General features: G+C 51.9%; 1 protein-coding gene across 7 annotated transcripts in view; it reads left to right on the plus strand.

The window, feature by feature from the left end:
* Positions 1-132: 132 nt before the first annotated feature.
* The window catches only part of USP20 (ubiquitin specific peptidase 20), a 43703-nt gene continuing 26378 nt past the window's right edge, over positions 133-17457 (plus strand). The window contains exons 1-3 of one of the 7 annotated variants that reach the window (XM_030292609.1): positions 133-170; positions 12159-12269; positions 13417-13513. In XM_030292609.1, the coding sequence (XP_030148469.1) occupies positions 13433-13513 (81 nt within the window). In that variant the 5' untranslated portion in view covers positions 133-170; positions 12159-12269; positions 13417-13432. The other 6 variants (XM_030292611.1, XM_030292612.2, XM_030292608.2 and 3 more) reach the window with 6 other exon arrangements.

A 17457-nucleotide genomic window follows, 5' to 3' on the forward strand; every position in this document is an offset into this window, starting at 1 on the left:
CCGGCCCGCACCGCCCGCCTGGCCCCGCCCCCATTCGTGGCGTTCGCCTCTTCCGATTGGGCGGCTGAGGGGGAGGAGGCGGGACGCAGCCAGCGGGCCCCACGGCCCTGCGCGGTGCCGCGGTGGGTGCGCTTGACTGACAGGCGGCGGCGGCGCGGTTGCGACGGCAGGTGAGTTCCGGGCTGCCGCCGGCTGCTTCGGGGGGCCGGGCCTCTCCGAGCAGGGGCGACCCCAGCCTGGCTCCGGGCGGGCTGGGGTCTGGCCCTGCCAGGAGCGCAGAACGCCGCTGCCAGGTGAGCGGCCGCCGCCGTCCTCTCCCCTCCTCCGGCCGGCGCTCAGGGGGTGTCCTCTGGGGCCCCGGTGCCCCACTTGGAGCCCTGGGGGCTCGTTGTTTCTCCGGAACGGGGGCCGCCATCTCCTTTATTTCTGCGGGGCCTGACCCAGCGTTGAAAGCACGAGCGTGGCGTCTCGGGGCGCTGACTTATTTCCCCAGGGTCTGGGCCCTGGCGTGCGTTTTTTCCTTTAGGGATAAAAGATGACCACTTCTGAGCAGTGGTGAATTAAAGTCCTGGCGCCGACTGCCCCGCTAATGATGGCCTCCAGCCAGTTTATCCCCGCGTCCGATGTTTTGAACCTACTCCGGAGGGTTTGAGGGCGGACGGCCCCTCCTCGGGTGCTTGCCGGCCGCCTCCCCGGACCTTCAAGGGGCCTTGTTTTCGTCCTCTGTCATTAGGACTGTTGTTCTGCCCTCCGCCGTTTACACCCCCCAGGATGCTGTGAGGGTTAAGTTTATTTGGAAAACAAAACAAAACAAACAGGCATCAACGAACGCTTAGGAAATAACTAAATGTGTTAAATAATGGTTTACAGGACTTTTAGGGACCTCTCAATTTCCCTTTTCTCCATATAGGCCCATCCTTTTCTTTGAAAGCACTGCGCCTTTTTAAGCGCTACCGTGTGGCAGGCTCGGGGCTCACCTAAGCGTTATCTCAGCGAACTCCCACAGCAATCCCACGAAGTAGACGGCGTTCTCTCTTTTTGCAGATGAGAAGACTTTGGTTCAGAGAGGCAGTAGGTGCCTAAGGTTGCACAGCTGGAAAGTGGAGCGGGGATCAGTGGCAGGCCCCACTCTGCTGCAGGTTACGCAGAGTGCCTGGCACAGAAGCTCCGTAAGTGTTTGCTGCAGCTGCTGTTGTAGCCCATTGGGTGGGGGGGGGGGTGCTGATGGAGACTGGTTTCCTCTTCTGGAAGACCATTCAGAAGCAGGGCGGCCCTTCTGGAATGCCCTACGGCTCTCTGGAACAGTCTTTCCTGATAATTGCTGTTCTCTTCCCTGGACTGAGACAAACGGACCCAGGACTTCTTGGAACAGCTTTTTGGCTTTGGTCAAAAGCTGTATATGAAAATCTCCAAGCCTTGCCTTCTGCAGTCTGGTTCAGCCAACCCCAGAGGCACCTGGGAATCACTGGCCCTCCTGTCCCTGCTGACTGAAGGGGAGGATCCTTGGGAATTGCTGCAGGAACCCAGGGAGTCCACGTCTGCAGATGTCACACTTTCAGGGGTGGCTCTGATTTTGCCCACCCCCACCCCCGCAGCGACCGTCCCACTAGGAGGTACTGGACAGCACTAGAGAGAAGGCCAGAAGGCCAAGGACATTTCTGGACCCTTCTTCTCTGACATCCCGGGGAGGAGCGTCCAGTACAAATGAGTTGGCCCAGTGCCACTCACCAGCTGGGCCATGACAGATCTGAGACCTGTTTCGCCAAAGTAACGCTGGAAAAGCGGCAGCTGTGAATCTGGGTGGCTGGGCTGAGGGGCTGCGGACTCTCTAAGTCTTGCTGGGCCTTTTGGGGGGTGAGATGAAGTTGCTTCTCAGAGGGAGCCTCCGGGAAATTTGGGTTCTCTTCAGTTCGGAGATGTGTCATGTTTTCGTTTTGTTTGAGAGTTTGGTTGTTTAAGGACATGGATGGATTTGGCTCAAATTGGGGTTGGTTTGCCAGCTCCTTTCTGGAACCAGGCTTGCTACAGGGTTTAGGGAACATTCGTGTCTGGGTCGGTTTGGGACCCGGCAAAGTGATTGCAGTTCACAGCTGGGCCGTAATAAGTGTTCGATAAAAGTTTGCTGGACTGATTTACTTACTCAGATATTTACTGAGCGTTTACTATATGGAGCAGGCACTGTTCTAGGTGCTTGAAGTATGCGAGAGTGCAAAAGAGACAAAGATCCCTGATCCGGTGGACTTCAGGTTCTAATAACACAAGCATGTCGAGTGTCTTAGAAGGTGATGAGGGTTAGGGAAACAGAGCAAGGCAAAGGAATCACGAGTGGGCGGGGGGATTGAGTTGCACGTTTAAACTGGTGTATTCTCATTGGTGATTTGGTCGGTAACGTTATAAAACAGGGGACTGAAGTATAGGTCCTGACCCTCAGTTCAAGCCCCGGTTGTGCCAACTTAGCACGTGACTCCCCCCCTGAAGTTCCCGTTCTGCCATCTATTGGCTGTGTGACCTTTGGCGTGACCCTCCCTGACCCTCTCCTGCTTTGGGGCTTTAGGGGTCTTAGTCTGAGTTTCTGCTTCTACTTACTGACTCCAGGAGTTACGGCTTCTCGGAGACCTGGGCCACTTGCTGCTTCCAGCCTGCTCACCCCCAAGAACTGCCAGCCTGGGGTGGCCCCGAACCCATGCCCTTTCCAATTAACTGACTCTCCCAGAGCCTGGACCAAATTGCAGTGCTAGGCTTCAGAGGTGTTATCCTAGACTTCAGAAGTTTAAGCTGAGCAGAAAAATGCTCTGTGTGAAGCATGCCTCAGAGGTGGCTCTTGTGAAGGAGGCCAGAGGAAGCTGCCCTCGGAATGTGGGTGTTTGGGCTGGAGGAGGTAAAGATCATCCCCCACTCCAGGCTGGCCGGGGCTGTTTGGGGAGACTGTGGAGCAGACAGTTGAGAGCACTGACTTCAGGGCCAGCAGACCTTGGTTCAAACCCTGGATCGGCAGCTCAGCGGCTGTGTGACCTCCAGGCACTTACTGCACCTCTCTGAGCCTCAGCCTCTCCTCCTTTCGTGACGTAGGTGGAGTTGGGTTTAACTCCCATTGTTGCCTGGCCTCCAGGATGGTGGTAAGGATTCGGTGAGGTCCGTTCATATGAGCTCCGTTCATATGAGCTCCATTACACCGGGCCATTCCGGGCAGACACTAGGCACTAGGTGGGTAAGGCCAATGAGGAGAAATAGAGGTGCGGGGGAAGCAAGACTTTTCAAGGCAGGAGTAGGCTGAGGGGCTCTGCTTTGGGAGTCAGGAGGATGGCGGGCTCTTAGGGAATTAAGACTGGGTTGACAGAAGGGATGTATTTGGGTTTTAAGAAAAATGGGAGTTGCTTGGAGGTAGGATGGAGAGGAGAGGGCAGGAGGGAGGGAAAGGGGACACGTTCTGAGGGTCAGAGGGGCGTGGAGGGATGTGGGCAGGGGTGTGGGATGGCTAGTGCGGCAAGGATCGGGGCAGGTGGGTGTCTCCCTAAGTTGGCGGGGGCTTGGCAGGACCCCCCTCCCATCCTAAGGAGCTAGGCTCCTAGCCGGGAGGAGGGCGTAGCCAGAACGGCCAGGAAAATGATGAGTAACGGGCACTCGAGGCCCGGTCTGAGCAGCTGGTGCCAGGCCCAGAGATGCTGCCTGCCTGCCCCCGGGCAGGGGGCACTCTCCCCCTTCCTTGCTGTAGGCCCCGGGGGGCGGGGGGGAGGAAGTGCCTGCCCTCCTTCAGGCTGAACAGTCTCAGAAGCCTCTCCAGGGCCTGGGCTGGGTGGGCCCTGTGCCAGGCCTGCCAGGGCCTCCCTCCCCCTGCTTTTCCTGCCCCAGGAGAGGAGGCTGGCCTGGCTGGCCGGGAAGGGGAGGTGCCCTGGCTCCCTGGCTGTGGCAGGTGCCTTGCTGACTCCCAGCAGCCCGGCTGCTCCCGGAGGGCCCGTTCCTGGGATCTAGCTCCCTCGGCCGCACAGGTCTCTTTCAGTCTTTATCAAGTGCCTGCTGTGTGCACTCCGTTTACTTGCACAGAAGCCAGAGCAGGGAGTGCTGCGAAGGCAGATACAACCCGGCTCCTTCCTGGCTGTGTCCTCGCCGTAGGGTCTGGGGCAAATGGCTCCCTGTGCCAGGGGCTCCGTTCTTCCTCAGACGAGAAACAGCAGTCCTTCCGTGAAGAGTGTAGGCGAAGCACCGGGCGTAGCGACTGCTCAGAGGCAGTGCCGTCCTGGGCAGCGGAGCCCTGGCTGAAAAGCTGATGGAGGGTACCCTTGGGCGTGTGACTCGCAGTCCCGCCTGTCTCAGTTCCCCGATCTAAAAAACACGGCCAGTAACCCAAATTACGGCACAGAACATTTCTGAGCGTTCTTGCTGTGCGGGCCAATACAGACCCGTGATCGGAAGCCATTATGTGAAATCGGCCCTGTGCATTGTCTCCCTGCACTCTCTTCGTCACCCTCCTCGCTGTCTTTGTCCCCATCTCCTGGATGGGGGAACTGAGGGGCGACCGACTTATCTACCGACACAGAGCTTAGCAAGCGCCGAGCGAGGAGCTGAAGGTGGGCTGCTGGTGTCTCTTCTTGCCTTCTGTAATTACAGTCAACTCCGGGGCTGACGTATGGTGCAGCGGACACGGGGTGGGAGCCCAGGAAAGGGTGGATGACGTAGTAATGATCACCTCCCGGAGGCTGCATGCGGGTACCCTGGTGTTGAGATACGGGCCTCTGTACCCCATGAGGGCAGGGCCCACGTCCGGCACGTTTTCCGTTGCCCCAAGCCAAGCCAGTTGGGTACCGAGATAAAAGGACGTGCAAACTCCTAGGGAACCGAGATAAACGAACTACAGCCCTTGCAGACCAGGCACTTCCGAAGGTTCAGCTCCCGTGTGCGCAGTAGTAAACGCCCAAAGCTCCCGGCACTACCCCCTCAGCTTTTCCCTTGACACAAGCTGATTTTTTAACCATTAACTTTGGGGAAAAAAATGTTAGTAAACCTCAAGCCTTCTATGTTGGGTGTGCTCATACAGTGCTGGTAGACAGATACACTTGTAGAATGGATCTAGAGGGAAGTTTGTCGATATATATCCAGAGCCTTCAAAACATACATTTTGACCTAGTCGTTTTTCCTTGGGCAAAGATGTGGCCAAAGGTTTATATTCCAAAATACTTCTCACGCTGCCTTATTTATATTGGCAACACACACACACATACCCTAAGGGTCCAAGAATAGGAAAGCGGCTAAGTAAGGTGTAGCTGATGTTGTATGTGGGATATTATTTAGCCATTAGGAAGGAAGTTGTTGGGGTGTCTGGGTGGCTCAGTCAGTTAAGCATCCCACTCCGTGTCAGCTCAGGTCTTGATCTCAGGGCCATGAGTTCAAGACCCGTGTTGGGCTCCATGCTGGGCGTGAAGCCTGCCTTAGAAAAAAAAAACAAAACAGTTGTTGAAGTTTAGTGTCATGAGAAATGTACATGATATGAACATAAAAACCTTGTAGACGTATTGTATCTGTTATATTGGAGTTTTGAGTTTCCTTTCTTGAATTACACATTGGTGCCTATGAAGAAGACTGCAGTAACCATCTTTTTTTTCCAGTTTTTAGCGGAGACGCCCTCCAGCTTCTACAGAGGTGAATATTAATTTTATTGAAACCACACAAAAAAGCCTTTTTCTACTTTCAGGGTAGGAAGGAGGAGATGAAAATTTTTCATCTAACATGGAAGTTAATGAGGCAAACAAAACCAAACAAAGGCGTTAAGGGCAGATCTTCAAGTGAATGAGCCACAGGGTGAAAGGCTATACTTTCAAACCACCCAGCTAGCAGCTGAGGCATTTCTCTGTCAGGGCTTCTGGAACCTACCCTGGAGCGGCTGCACCCTCTCTTAAATGGACCTCAGGTGTCCTGTTCACACTCTGTGGGCCCCGAGAGTCCCCAAGGGATGGAGGTCATGCTCCCCCAGTGTTCTCTCTGAGGTCTGGGGAAAAGCAAGGTGCCAGGAGGGACACCGCACATACCAAAGAGGCCAGATGCATAGTTCTTTTTATTTTGGAAACTTTATTTTTTTAAGTGTTTATTTATTTTGAGAGAGAGAGAGTGAGAGAGAGAGAGAGAGAGAGAGAGAGAGAGAGTGCATGTGAACAGGGGAGGAGCAGAGAGAGCGGGAGAGAGAGAATCCCAAGCAGGCTCTGTCCTGTCAGTGCAAACCCACAAACCATGAGATCGTGTCCTGAGCCAAAATCAAGAGTCAGACGCTTTAACTGAGCTACCCAGACGCCCCTGGGAACTTTAAAGAGAATTAGAAGGAACCTATCAGGTTGTATGTTACCAAAGCAACATCAATTCACTGTAGAAAATGCAAACAGGCAGAAGAGGAGGAAACAAAAATCAACTCGATTCCCGTCCTCCCAGAAATGATGACAATAGCATCATTGTTGTAGGCACAAAGCAAGATTGGTTTACCAAAATGGCATTTTACTGTGATCGTGTTTTACAGCTTTTTGTACTTTTGATCCGTTCAGCAAGTATTTACTGAGAAGTTGCTGTGCTCCAGGTGCCATTATAGGTATTTGGGATACAACAGTGCACAAAAGAGACAGATCCTTCGGGGAGCTCACATTCTTGAGAGGGGACAGGCATTAGATCGAAAAATGGGCGAACGACCAAAATGGTTACCGAGCATGCAAAGTAGAGGCCTTCCCTGGAGGAGAGGATGGTGGGGTGGGGTGGGACGGGACAGGGTTCGGCAGGGTGGCGCGCAGATGCCTTTCTTGGTCAGGGGACAATGCAGCTGAGAGAGGACAGAGACAGTGGACAGCACATGGTGGGGCCTGATGGAGACTGGTGTGTTTCCTGGTCATGGACTGTTTCGCTTCATCATCATCATCATCATCGTTCTCTGCCCCTCCCCCCATTTTAAACTTTCTTTTTAATGGTGTCATAGTATGTGTGTGTGTGTGTGTGTGTGTGTATGCAACTTTTGAAATCTTTTATCTTTTAGTTTTGAGAATTTCATTTTGCATTTCTGAAAATTGCATTTTTTGAATTTCAGTAAAACACATATAAATCTTAATCATTTTGGGGGTGCAGTCCAGTGGCATTAAGTACATTCACACCGTTGTATCGCCATCACCCCCATCTGGCTCCAGAACGTCCCCATCTTCCCAAACTGAGACCGTATCCCCGTTGACCATTAACCCCTCCCTCTCCTTCCAACCACAGTCCGCTTTCCATCTCTATGGATTTGATTCCTTCAGGTAGTTCATGTAAGTGGACTCCTACAGTATTTATCTTTTTGTGTCTGACTTATTTTACGTAGCGTCGTGCCCTCAAAGCCCGTCTTTGAACCTTGTTCATCTTACTGTAGCACGAGTCAGAATTTTCTTCCTTTTTAAGGCTGAACAATAATCTGTTGTATGGATAGAGCACATTTTGTCTATCCATTCATCTTCCGATGGCCCCCTTCCGCTGCTTTCCCCCCTTGGTTCTTGTGAACGGTGTTGTTACGAACGCGGGCGTACAAACGTCCGTTCAAGTCCCTGCTTTCAGTGCTTTGGGGTGTCTATCAAGCAGGGCAGTTGCTGGACCACATGGTAACTCCGTGTTTAAGTTTTGAGGAGGCTCCATACTGCTTTCCAGAGCAGCGGCCCCATTTTATGGCTCACTGGGAGCACGCAGGTTCCAGTTTCTCCACGTCCTCGCCAGCGTTGTTTTTTTTTTTTTTCTGGTTGAGTTTTTTTGTGTTTTGATAGCAGCCCTGCCAATGGGTGTAAGTGGTGCAGCCTGTTTTCATTACTCAACATTCTCTGATATTTAGCCATGTTGATAATAGAGGTCTTAAGTCAAAGTGTGGGGTTTTTTAATTCAGGGTTTAAAATCAGTTTTATTGAGGTATAATTTATATCCAATAAATGACTTTTCTTTTTTTTTAATTAAAAAAATTTTTAAAGTGTATTTTTGAGAGAGAGAGAGAGAGAGAGAGAGAGCACGCACGTGAGCAGGGGAGGGACAGAGAGAGGGAGAGAGAGAATCCCAAGCAGGCTCCACGCTTCAGCAACTGAGCCTGATGCAGGGCTCGATCTCACAAACCATGAGATCATGACCTAAGCCAAAATCAAGAGTCAGACGCTTAACTGATTGAGCCACCCAGGTGCCCCAGAAATGCACCTTTTTAAAGACTTTTGTCAATCAATAGCTCCTTGCCTCCTTGTCCTACATGTGTTGTGAACATCTTCTCCCAGTCTGTAGCTTTTGCCTTTTCATTTTCCTTAGGATCATCTTTGGAAAAGAAAAGCATTTAATTTTGAAAAGTCCAGTTTTTCAATGTATCTTGTTATAATTAACACCCTTTGTGTCCTAAGATCTTTGTGGACTCCAGAGTTGCAAAGATGCTCTCCCGTTTTCCTCTACAAGTTTGAGAGTTTTAATTGTCGTTTAAAGTCTGAGATCAGGAGAACTGTCGGCCTGGGCCGCACCGCGCTGCTTGCCGCGGGGTCGGGGATGTGGGTCAGCGCGGTCCCACCCCTGCAGAGGGAGGCACGTCCACAGGGGCACCGTGGTGGTTCCACAGACGGACCTCGAAGGCTCTGCGAGGTTTGCAAAGCTCCCAAACCAAGCATACCGAAAATCGGTGGGCAGAGGGCTTGAACTCACATTGTGCCTGTAGGCGAGTCTCGATTGGGAATGCAGGCGTTCATCAACTCCTTTTCCTCACGAGCATCCAGGTCCTTCCCACAGAATAAAAAAGACGGAAACATGGGGCGCCTGGGTGGCTCAGTAGGTTAAGCAGCCAACTTCGGCTCAGGTCATGATCTCGCGGTCCGTGAGTTCGAGCCCGGCGTCGGGCTCTGTGCTGACGGCTCACAGCCTGGAGCCTGCTTCAGATTCTGTGTCTCCTTCTCTCTGACCCTCCCCCGTTCATGCTCTGTCTCTCTCTGTCTCAAAAATAAACGTTAAAAAAAAATTTTTTTTTAATAAATAAATAAAATTAAAAAAAACTAAAAAAGACTGGAACAGTCCAGAGTTTTAATCAAAGAAGGTGGCGTTCAGTTGCTGCCCACAATAGCTGATACCCAGGGTTTGGAGATGTAGCCGATGAGGTCGTTGCTGGTAGTCCGTTATTGACTATGTCGATAGTAAATGGGAAGTCTGCCTAAGCACAGAGTGTCTAGTCCACAGACATCAGAAGCCTGATAACAGGGTGCGGTGTGGCCCCTTGAGGAGACGGACTTAAACCATTGGACACTGGGTTTATGAAAAAGTGAACGTCATCCCACTTATTGCCGAGAGCAGACATGCTCACACCAGAGGTGTGCCAAGGGTTTAAAAAACAGATAAATCCAAGCACATAAAAAGAAAACCTACGAATTTCCAGAAGCAGAAGGTGGAGAAGAAGGAAAGCTTTGTTAACAACCCAAAGGACTGTTTACCTCTCGCTATGGCAGGGCGTGATGACGTGAGAGGAGTTAACTGCAGAAGGGTCAGAGGAAGGCGGCATCCTTGCGTGCTGCTGGAGCTGAGAATGGTGATGTTTGAGGTTTTGCAGTTCTAAGAAGTAGGTTGACAACACGTGTGCAAGGCTTGAAAGATGTCACTGATCACGTATGCCCAGACGCGTGCAGAAGCAGGAAACGACAGCTGTGTCTGTTAGTGGAGCGGGCAACAAGAGCAAAGGGCAGCCTACCCAGAGCTCTCGGGGCATGAGTGGAAGGAGGGAGAGTGTGTGGCTAAAGGTGAAGGAGCTGCAGGTGCAGCAGGTGTTTGAGATGAGAGCCGGAGAAAAAGGTCGAAAACCGAAGGACTCTGAAGCTGAGCTCCAGCAGTGCCACGAGCAAGTGAAAGACTAGAGGAGAAAGAATTAGGGGGGGAATGTCGTCGGTTTGAACATGAGAACGCACACTGGGAGTCCATCAACAACACGTTTTAGAGTAACCTGACTCTTCCAGAACCCTGGGAAAGAACAAGAGGAAAGGGAAGCTCTTTTTAAGCTTTCTGTTGGCCACCAATTACAGGAAGGCTGTGATCCATTTCTAAATAAGTTTTGTGGATCATATGCAGTAGGGGTTAAAGGTCATTTATTTCCCTATACGGAGAGCCTCTGTTGAAAAGACTGTCTTTTGCTGGGTGAATTCTGTCAGTACCCTTTTTGGAAATCAGTTGACCACATATGTGCAGGTCTAATTCTAGACTCTCACTTCTTTTCCCTTGAGCTGTATGTCTGTGTTTGAGCCAACACCACACTGACTTGTTGGCTGAACCTTTATAGAAATTCTTAGGCCAGAGGGTCTCAGTCTTCCAACTTTGTGATTCTTCCAAATTGTTTTGGCTCTTCTAGGTCTTCTTTTCTGTATAAACTTTCAAGTTGGCTTGATGGTTTCTACAAGGAAGCTTCCTGGGATTTTGATGAAGATTACATTGAATTTATGGACCAGTTTGGGCACAGTGGATATCTTAGTGTTGAGTGTACCAGTCCATGAACATGGTATATCTCTGCATGTATTTAGATCTAACTTAATTTCATGGATTGGAATATTCAATATGTGTCATTTTTAATGGCTGCGCAGTAGACAGAGTGTGGTTGTGTCCTTGTTTATCTAACCGCCTGTTGTTTATTTACATTGCATCCAGTTCCCCCATTATAAACAGTGCATATCTTTGTCAGTCTGTCTTTGCATGCATCCTGAATACTTACTTAGAAAAAAACCTGGGGCCAGGTGAACCCTCTTGGCTCTTCTTTGCTACCTGCCTTATTTAAACTAGTGCTTTGTGTTCGTTGCAACATGGACTCTTGGTGATCCGGGCTTGTTTTTATGAGGCCCCAACAGCACAGCGAGTTAGGGCATGATGCAGCAAACTGTGGCAGCGGGCTAGCATTGTTTTTGCAAGGCCCTCAAGCTAAGAATTAAAAAAAAAAAAAAAAATCTTTAACACATTGTAAAAAAACAAAAACAAAAACAAAGAACAGGTGATAAAGATCCACAGGGCCCACAAAGCCTAAATGATTTACTGCCTGGTACTTTATAGACATGATTTGCCAACCCCTGATTTAGAGCACAGCCCTGCACCAGACAATCTGATTGAGTCCCCACCCACGACTTACTAGCTGAGGACTGACTCTGGCCAAGTCTGTCGCTTCCTTAAGCTCTCTGTTCTGTTTCTTCTGTAGCACGGGGGCAGTGAGGGTGCACGGAGGGTCGTTACCCACTGGGCTTTGCTTTTTTTCCCTCCCCTATCTGAAGACAGAGGAGCTTGAATGGTCTTATTGCACGTGTGAGTCAAGACAGGCTTGTCACCAGTGTCCTTGTCCCGGGCTCCATTTGTGGCCCTGGGTGTCAGGCTCATAAGCTGGCTCTGCCATCTTGCTGGAGAGACGGGGGGCACGCACACCAAAGCCACTCCCTCCCCTGCCCCCCTCCTGCCCCCATACTGCAGCTTGCCAACCTGGTGCACTTGACCTCAGTGAGGACAAAACAAAAAAAAAAAAAACCCTAAAAAATCTGGCTTCAGGTAAAGAGGCTTGGAATTTAGAACCTTGAACCCATCGTTGCCGTGTGACCCTTTTAAATGTTAGCTTCTAACTGCCTCTCCCTCTTTGAACTACCCATGTCTGGGAGACCGTGGCCCAGCAGGGTTGGGGAGGTGCCATCGGTGATGACACACGAATGGACTCAGTTGTGCCTCTGGCCTGGGGTTGCTCAAGACTCGGGGGCCAGAGGTTCTGAGCAGCACAGGATCCTGTGCGTGATGGATCCAAGAGGTTCTGAGCAGCACAGGATCCGAGGAGGATCTGAGGGTCCCAGGGGCGTGCACGGAATGGGCTGAGCCTTCTGTCCAGGAGCTTAACGGGCTGTGGCAGCCAAGGCGATACCTAGAGAGGTCCGCGGGCCTCTGCTCTCGGGGATCACGACCCCCGAGGAGGGGCTGCCCCTACCTATACCAGCTCCACACCAGCCTTCGTTAGCTACCCCGGAGCAGTGTGTTTTTATGGTCCCCGCGGATGGACCGGGAGCCTGTCCAGCCCGCAGATGCCCCAGATGTCCAAAACTTCACTTGCCCTTCCCAGGAGGAATTCTGACCTCTTTGCAGCCGCCGGTCAGCGCTAAGAGTGACTTTCAGATAATGGAGCTGCAGGAAGTGAGCTGGTTTGTTCCCCGCAGGTTCCCTGCCAGAGGCCTGCGCTCACTCCAGCCCTCGCGCCCCACCACCATCGGCCGTCCGCGGAGAATACAGATGCTGGCCGCTCCCCGGGGGTGTCGCTGTGCACAGAGGTAGGCCCACAGCCTCCCCGTTTCAGGCGTAGCCCTTAAGCACGGACCCAAGAGGAAATTATCTCAGGTGAAATAACGCACTTGTGGTTATGGGTTGTTTTTTTTCCTTTTTTCAAGTCCTTATCTCTAAAGAGCACACACAGATGCGATGAGGCGGTATCTGGGTCTGCCACCGAAAAGAGGAAGTGGGAGTTTGAGCTGAAGCAAGGGTGCTGTGAATGGCTCCCTGTTGGAGCTGGGTGCCGGCACGTGGGAGCGAGCTGTCTGCTTCTGCGTGTTTCCACTGCCCTAAGTTAAAAGGAGGGAGAATACACGTGAGGCCGTAAGAGTCTGAGCAGCTCGAGCTTCCGCCTTGGCTCTAGCATTCCTCGCCGTGAGACCTGAGACAAGAAGGAGCCCCTGTTTCCGAATCTGTAAAACGGGGCTGATCACAGCTGCCTGAGGACGTTTTCCAAGAAATAACGCACGGAAACCATTTACTCTGCCACCCGGAACTTGATCGGCACCCGTAACACCTGATCTGGTGGGGGGCCTGGGCCAGTGGACCCCTGGCTGACCATTTCAGGGAGAGGGTGGGGGTCCACTTCCCTCAGTGGACACACCGCCCCTGCCTTTGGTTAAACCACCTTGGCTCCACTAAATCTTCGGTTGGCCCGGAACTTTCTTGGCAACGGTTTGGAGCTAGAATCAGCCGTCAGATTCCTCGGTGTGATTTCTGCCAAAATATGAGGTGGCTGAAGCCAATCCAGTTACTTGTTTTTATACGTTTTCTTCGGGAATAGTTGTTAATTCACAGGAAGTCGCCACAGATGTCCCAGGGAGGTCCTATGTACCCTTCACTCAGTTTCCCCCAGGGGTGCCACGTCTTTGGCGTATCCGTAGTACGACGCCACAACCGCTAAAGGGACTGTTGGTACAATCCACAGGGCCTGTTCACGTGTCGCCAGTTTGACACGTACCCATTTGTCAGTCCCCTGAGCGTTACTGTCACACCCAATTCCCGGAGAAGTTAAGTGGCTTCCTCGACTCACCGCCTGATATGTGGCGGAGCCAGGACCCGAGACCAAAGTTGTGCACTGCACCAGCAGCCCCCACCTCGCTCCAGCGGTGGCTGCCGTTAACCCAGGCTCCCTGTGTTCTCTTGTAGGTGAGCCCAGGCCAGCATGGGGGACTCCAGGGACCTTTGCCCTCACCTTGACTCCATAGGGGAGGTGACCAAAGAGGACTTGCTGTTCAAATCTAAGGTAAAGGGTCAGACCTTGCAGAGCTGGGGCCCACACCCAGGGCCACTGCGTTCCTAAGGTACAGGTGTTTCCAAAGGAAGGTTTGAAAGAGTTGAAGAACCGGCTTCCCGACAGTCTCTGCTTAGCGTTTTGTGTAAATGGAAGGGCTGGCGTCTGTGGGGGGAGCTTTCCGGGGGCTGCGTCCTAACAGCCATTAATTACCACTTAGATCAGTCCATCTGGGAGCCACTAATGCCCTGTGCATTAGCTGTGGAGCCTTTCCGAGGCAGGGAACGAATCGTGCTCGGAGAGCCCACCGGCATTTTGACAAGCGTGACCCGAGGAGGGTCTGGGGAGGCCCAGAGCCAGAAGGTGGGCTTCTCTGAGTGGGGAGGATGTGTCTTTTTTTGTTAAAGTGTTTTGAACGGGTAATACTTTTCTCTGGTTCAGAATCGAGCAATATAAAAGTATCGATGTCAATAAAAAAATTTTTTAAAGTAGGGGGGGTGCACAGCTAGCTCGGCTGCTAGAGCATGTGACTCTTAATCTCAGGGTTCGAGCCCCACATTGGGTGTGGAGCCTACTTAAAATAAAAAATTTTTTTAAAAATTCAGGGGTGCTTGGATGCCTCCGTCGGCTAAATGTCCAACTTTAGCTCAGGTCATGATCTTGTGGTTCGTGAGTTCGAGCCCCACGTCGGGCTCTGTGCTGACGGCTCGGAGCCTGGAGCCTGCTTCCGATTCTGTGTCTCCCTCTCTCTCCGCCCCTCCCCTGCTCGTGCTCTGTCTCTCTCTGTCTCAAAAATAAATAAACGTTAAAAAAAAAATTAAAAAATAATAATAAATAGGGGCACCTGGATGGTTCAGTAGGTTATGTGTCTGACTTTGGCTCAGGTCATGATCTCACTGTCTGGGAGTTCGAGCCCCACATCAGGATCTGTGCTGACAGCTCAGAGGCCAGAGCCTGCTTCGCATTCTGTGTCTCCCTCTCTCTCCGCCCCTCCCCTGCTCGTGCTCTGTCTCTCTCTCAACAATAAACGTGAGAAAACGAAAAAATAAAATGAAAAAAAATCATTGTCAAGACATCCTCCTCCCACCCTCCAATTCCACCTTTAGGGAGCCTTTTATATTAGTTTCTTTTATACTTTTTCTGAGTTTCTTTATGCAAATACATGCAAATATGCTTATTTTTCATTTCCCCCTTCGTTATATGAAAGGTAACATACTATACTATAGATGCTTTTTTTGTTTGTTTTCTTGTTTTTAACTTATTTATTTTAGAGAGAGAGGGAGGGAGGGAGGGGCAGAGGGAGAGGGAGACAGAGAATCCCCAGCAGGTCCCCAGCAGGCTCAGCACTGTCAGCGCAGAGCCTGATGCAAGGCTCGAACCCACTAACCGTGAGATCATGACCTGAGCTGAAATTAAGAACCGGGTGCTTAACCAACTGAGCACCCAGATGCCCCTAGACACTTTTGCAACTTGCTTCCTTCACAGGACAGTACATCTTTCTGGAGCTCTTTCAACCCTGGTCCGTGAAGACCGCTTTGTCCTAGTTTGCCCTGGAGTTGCACGGCATCTCGTGTGGACCCCGTAACTGAGCCTCTGCGGGTAGACACCCAGGCTCTTTGCGTGTGGTGAATGTGGTGCCGTGATAAATGGCCTCCTGGAAGTGTTGTCGCACGTGGGGGCCTGAGCGTGTGGGGGGCACACTCCGGGCAGCGGGGTCTAGAGTCACGTTCCTAGACAAATTGCCGGCTCACTCAGCCTCCCTGTCCCAACAGGTCCTGGGTGGCCTTCGGCCTGAGCTGGCTCAGCCTGGGCCTGCGGGAGGGATCAGGTCTTCAGAGTGCCTGTGGCTTCTTTCGAAGTACTTTCGCTTCTCGTGTGGTCTAGAGGAGGGCAGAGCGAGGCTGCGATGCATTCGCACTAACGCTGGGTTCTGAGTCTGCACCAAGGAATGAATGAGACAGACCGAGGGGATTTTCCTCCAGAGGAGGCAGGGATAGGGGGATCCGAGGGCAAAGAGGAGAGCGAGGAGGCGCGATCCGGGCCGGGCCGCGGCAGCCTTTCGGAAGTGGTAGGTCCTTCTGGAGCAGAAGGACCGAGAATGTCTGGAACGTCTCAGGCCTGTATTTCAGAGAGCATGTGTCCCGCCCTTCTCTGAGCACCCAGAAATCTGCAGAATGAAACAAAGATTGTTTTAAAATACCAAAAGGGGCAGGGAGGTGAACAGGTCAGGCACAGTGCAGGGGATGGAAATGGCCAAGAAACTTCTGAAAGAAGGTGCTCAACTTCACCAGTGACCGGGGACATTGCCGCGGATCGCGAGATGATAGCATTTTTCCTCTGCCGGACAAACCACAGGCTGATCCGACCCGGGCTGATGGTGATGGAGGGGAGGAGACCGCACGCGTGGTGGGGCGAGGTGGGCATTCCTGTCACTTCAGGGACACAACTCCCCGTGTGGGAGTTTATCCCGTGGAGGTGTGAGTACCAGTTATAAAGACAGCAGTATTCATTGAGCTTTATTTGTCAAAGGAGAAAACTGGTGGCAGTCTGAATACTCATCAAGAAGGGAATGGGTGAGGGATGCCTGGGTGGCTCAGTCGGTTAAGCATCCAACTCCGGCTCAGGTCATGATCTCGCAGTTCGTGAGTCCGAGCCCCGCATCGGGCTCTGTGCTGACGGCTCGGAGCCTGGAGCCTGCTTCGGATTCCGTGTCTCCCTCTCTCTCTGCCCCTCCCCTGCTCATGCTCTGTCTCTCAAAAATAAATAAATGTTAAGAAAAAAAAAATTTTTTTTTAAAAGAAGGGAATGGGTGAATTACGGTGTGCCCGTAGCGTGGGGCTCCGTGTCATTACCGCAGACGGTAAGATGCAGTGTCTGCGTGCAGACTTGGAAAGATGACCATGAAAAGGTGACAGAAACGTGTCAGAGAAATGTGTATAGTATGATCTTGTTTTTCCTAAAAATCACACCCCCTCCCCTAAGTGTATGCATATACGTTGTATGTGAAAACACGGAGGGATATGCCTCAGGTTGTTCCAGCATATGTATTTATTAGACGTTATATACTCTCCCTGAGATCGTATACAGCATGTATGTGTCATTTGAACTGTTAAAACAGACCTCCAGGGCCCCTGGCTGGCTCAGTCAGTAGAGCATGTGACTCTCGATCTCGGGGTCTTGAGTTTGAGCCCCGCGTTGGCGGTGAGCCTGCTTACAGAAAAAAACCAAACGAGCAGAGGGTGCTGTCGTCATTCAAAAGACTGAAACAAAAAGGAAGCCCTGGAAGAGGGAAGTGAACTGTGAAATCAGAAAATCAGAAAAGAGATTGCAAGTTCGGGAAGGTCGGGGGCTGCTGCCCCCAGCGTCCTCAGCGGGAGACCCTGAGGCAGATCGCGGATCTCGAGTCCCACCTTCTTGACCACAACCCTACGGGGACCTCCAGGTTCGGGCCCTTTACCGATACAGCTAGAAACTGGGCTCGGTGAGAATGCAAAATCCCCACCGAGACGTGAGTTGGGGGGGAAGCCCACTTTCCCGTTGGGGGGCGCCCTGTGACCCAGGCTCCTCTGCTTCCCCTCTTGACCTGCTCTGTAGCAGGGCCTGCCCTCTGAGCCTCGGTTCCTCATCTGTCCAAAAGAGCTGCTGCGCACACTGGCAGGGATTGCAGGAGCGAGGTATGAAGAACTTAGCCGTGGTCGTCCCTGGCAGGTGGCGCTCTGGCTCTGACGGAGCCCCGTGTCGTGACTGCCGTCAGAGCTGGCACTTAGAATCCGCCTCACGGCTGACGGGGTCACCTTGGGCATTGTGGAGCCTCAGTTGGGAATTGCTGTTTTAGACACGTGCAGCAGACAAGATTATTTAAGGCACGATTTAAGTTGTGACGAAGAGACCCTGAAATACAGCACCTTAAATGAGAGCGACGCTTCCTTTTCTGTCATAGGACAGTCCGGGCATAC

The sequence above is a fragment of the Lynx canadensis genome, chromosome D4 (assembly GCF_007474595.2).
Source record: "Lynx canadensis isolate LIC74 chromosome D4, mLynCan4.pri.v2, whole genome shotgun sequence".
NCBI classification, from domain to species: Eukaryota; Metazoa; Chordata; class Mammalia; order Carnivora; family Felidae; genus Lynx; species Lynx canadensis.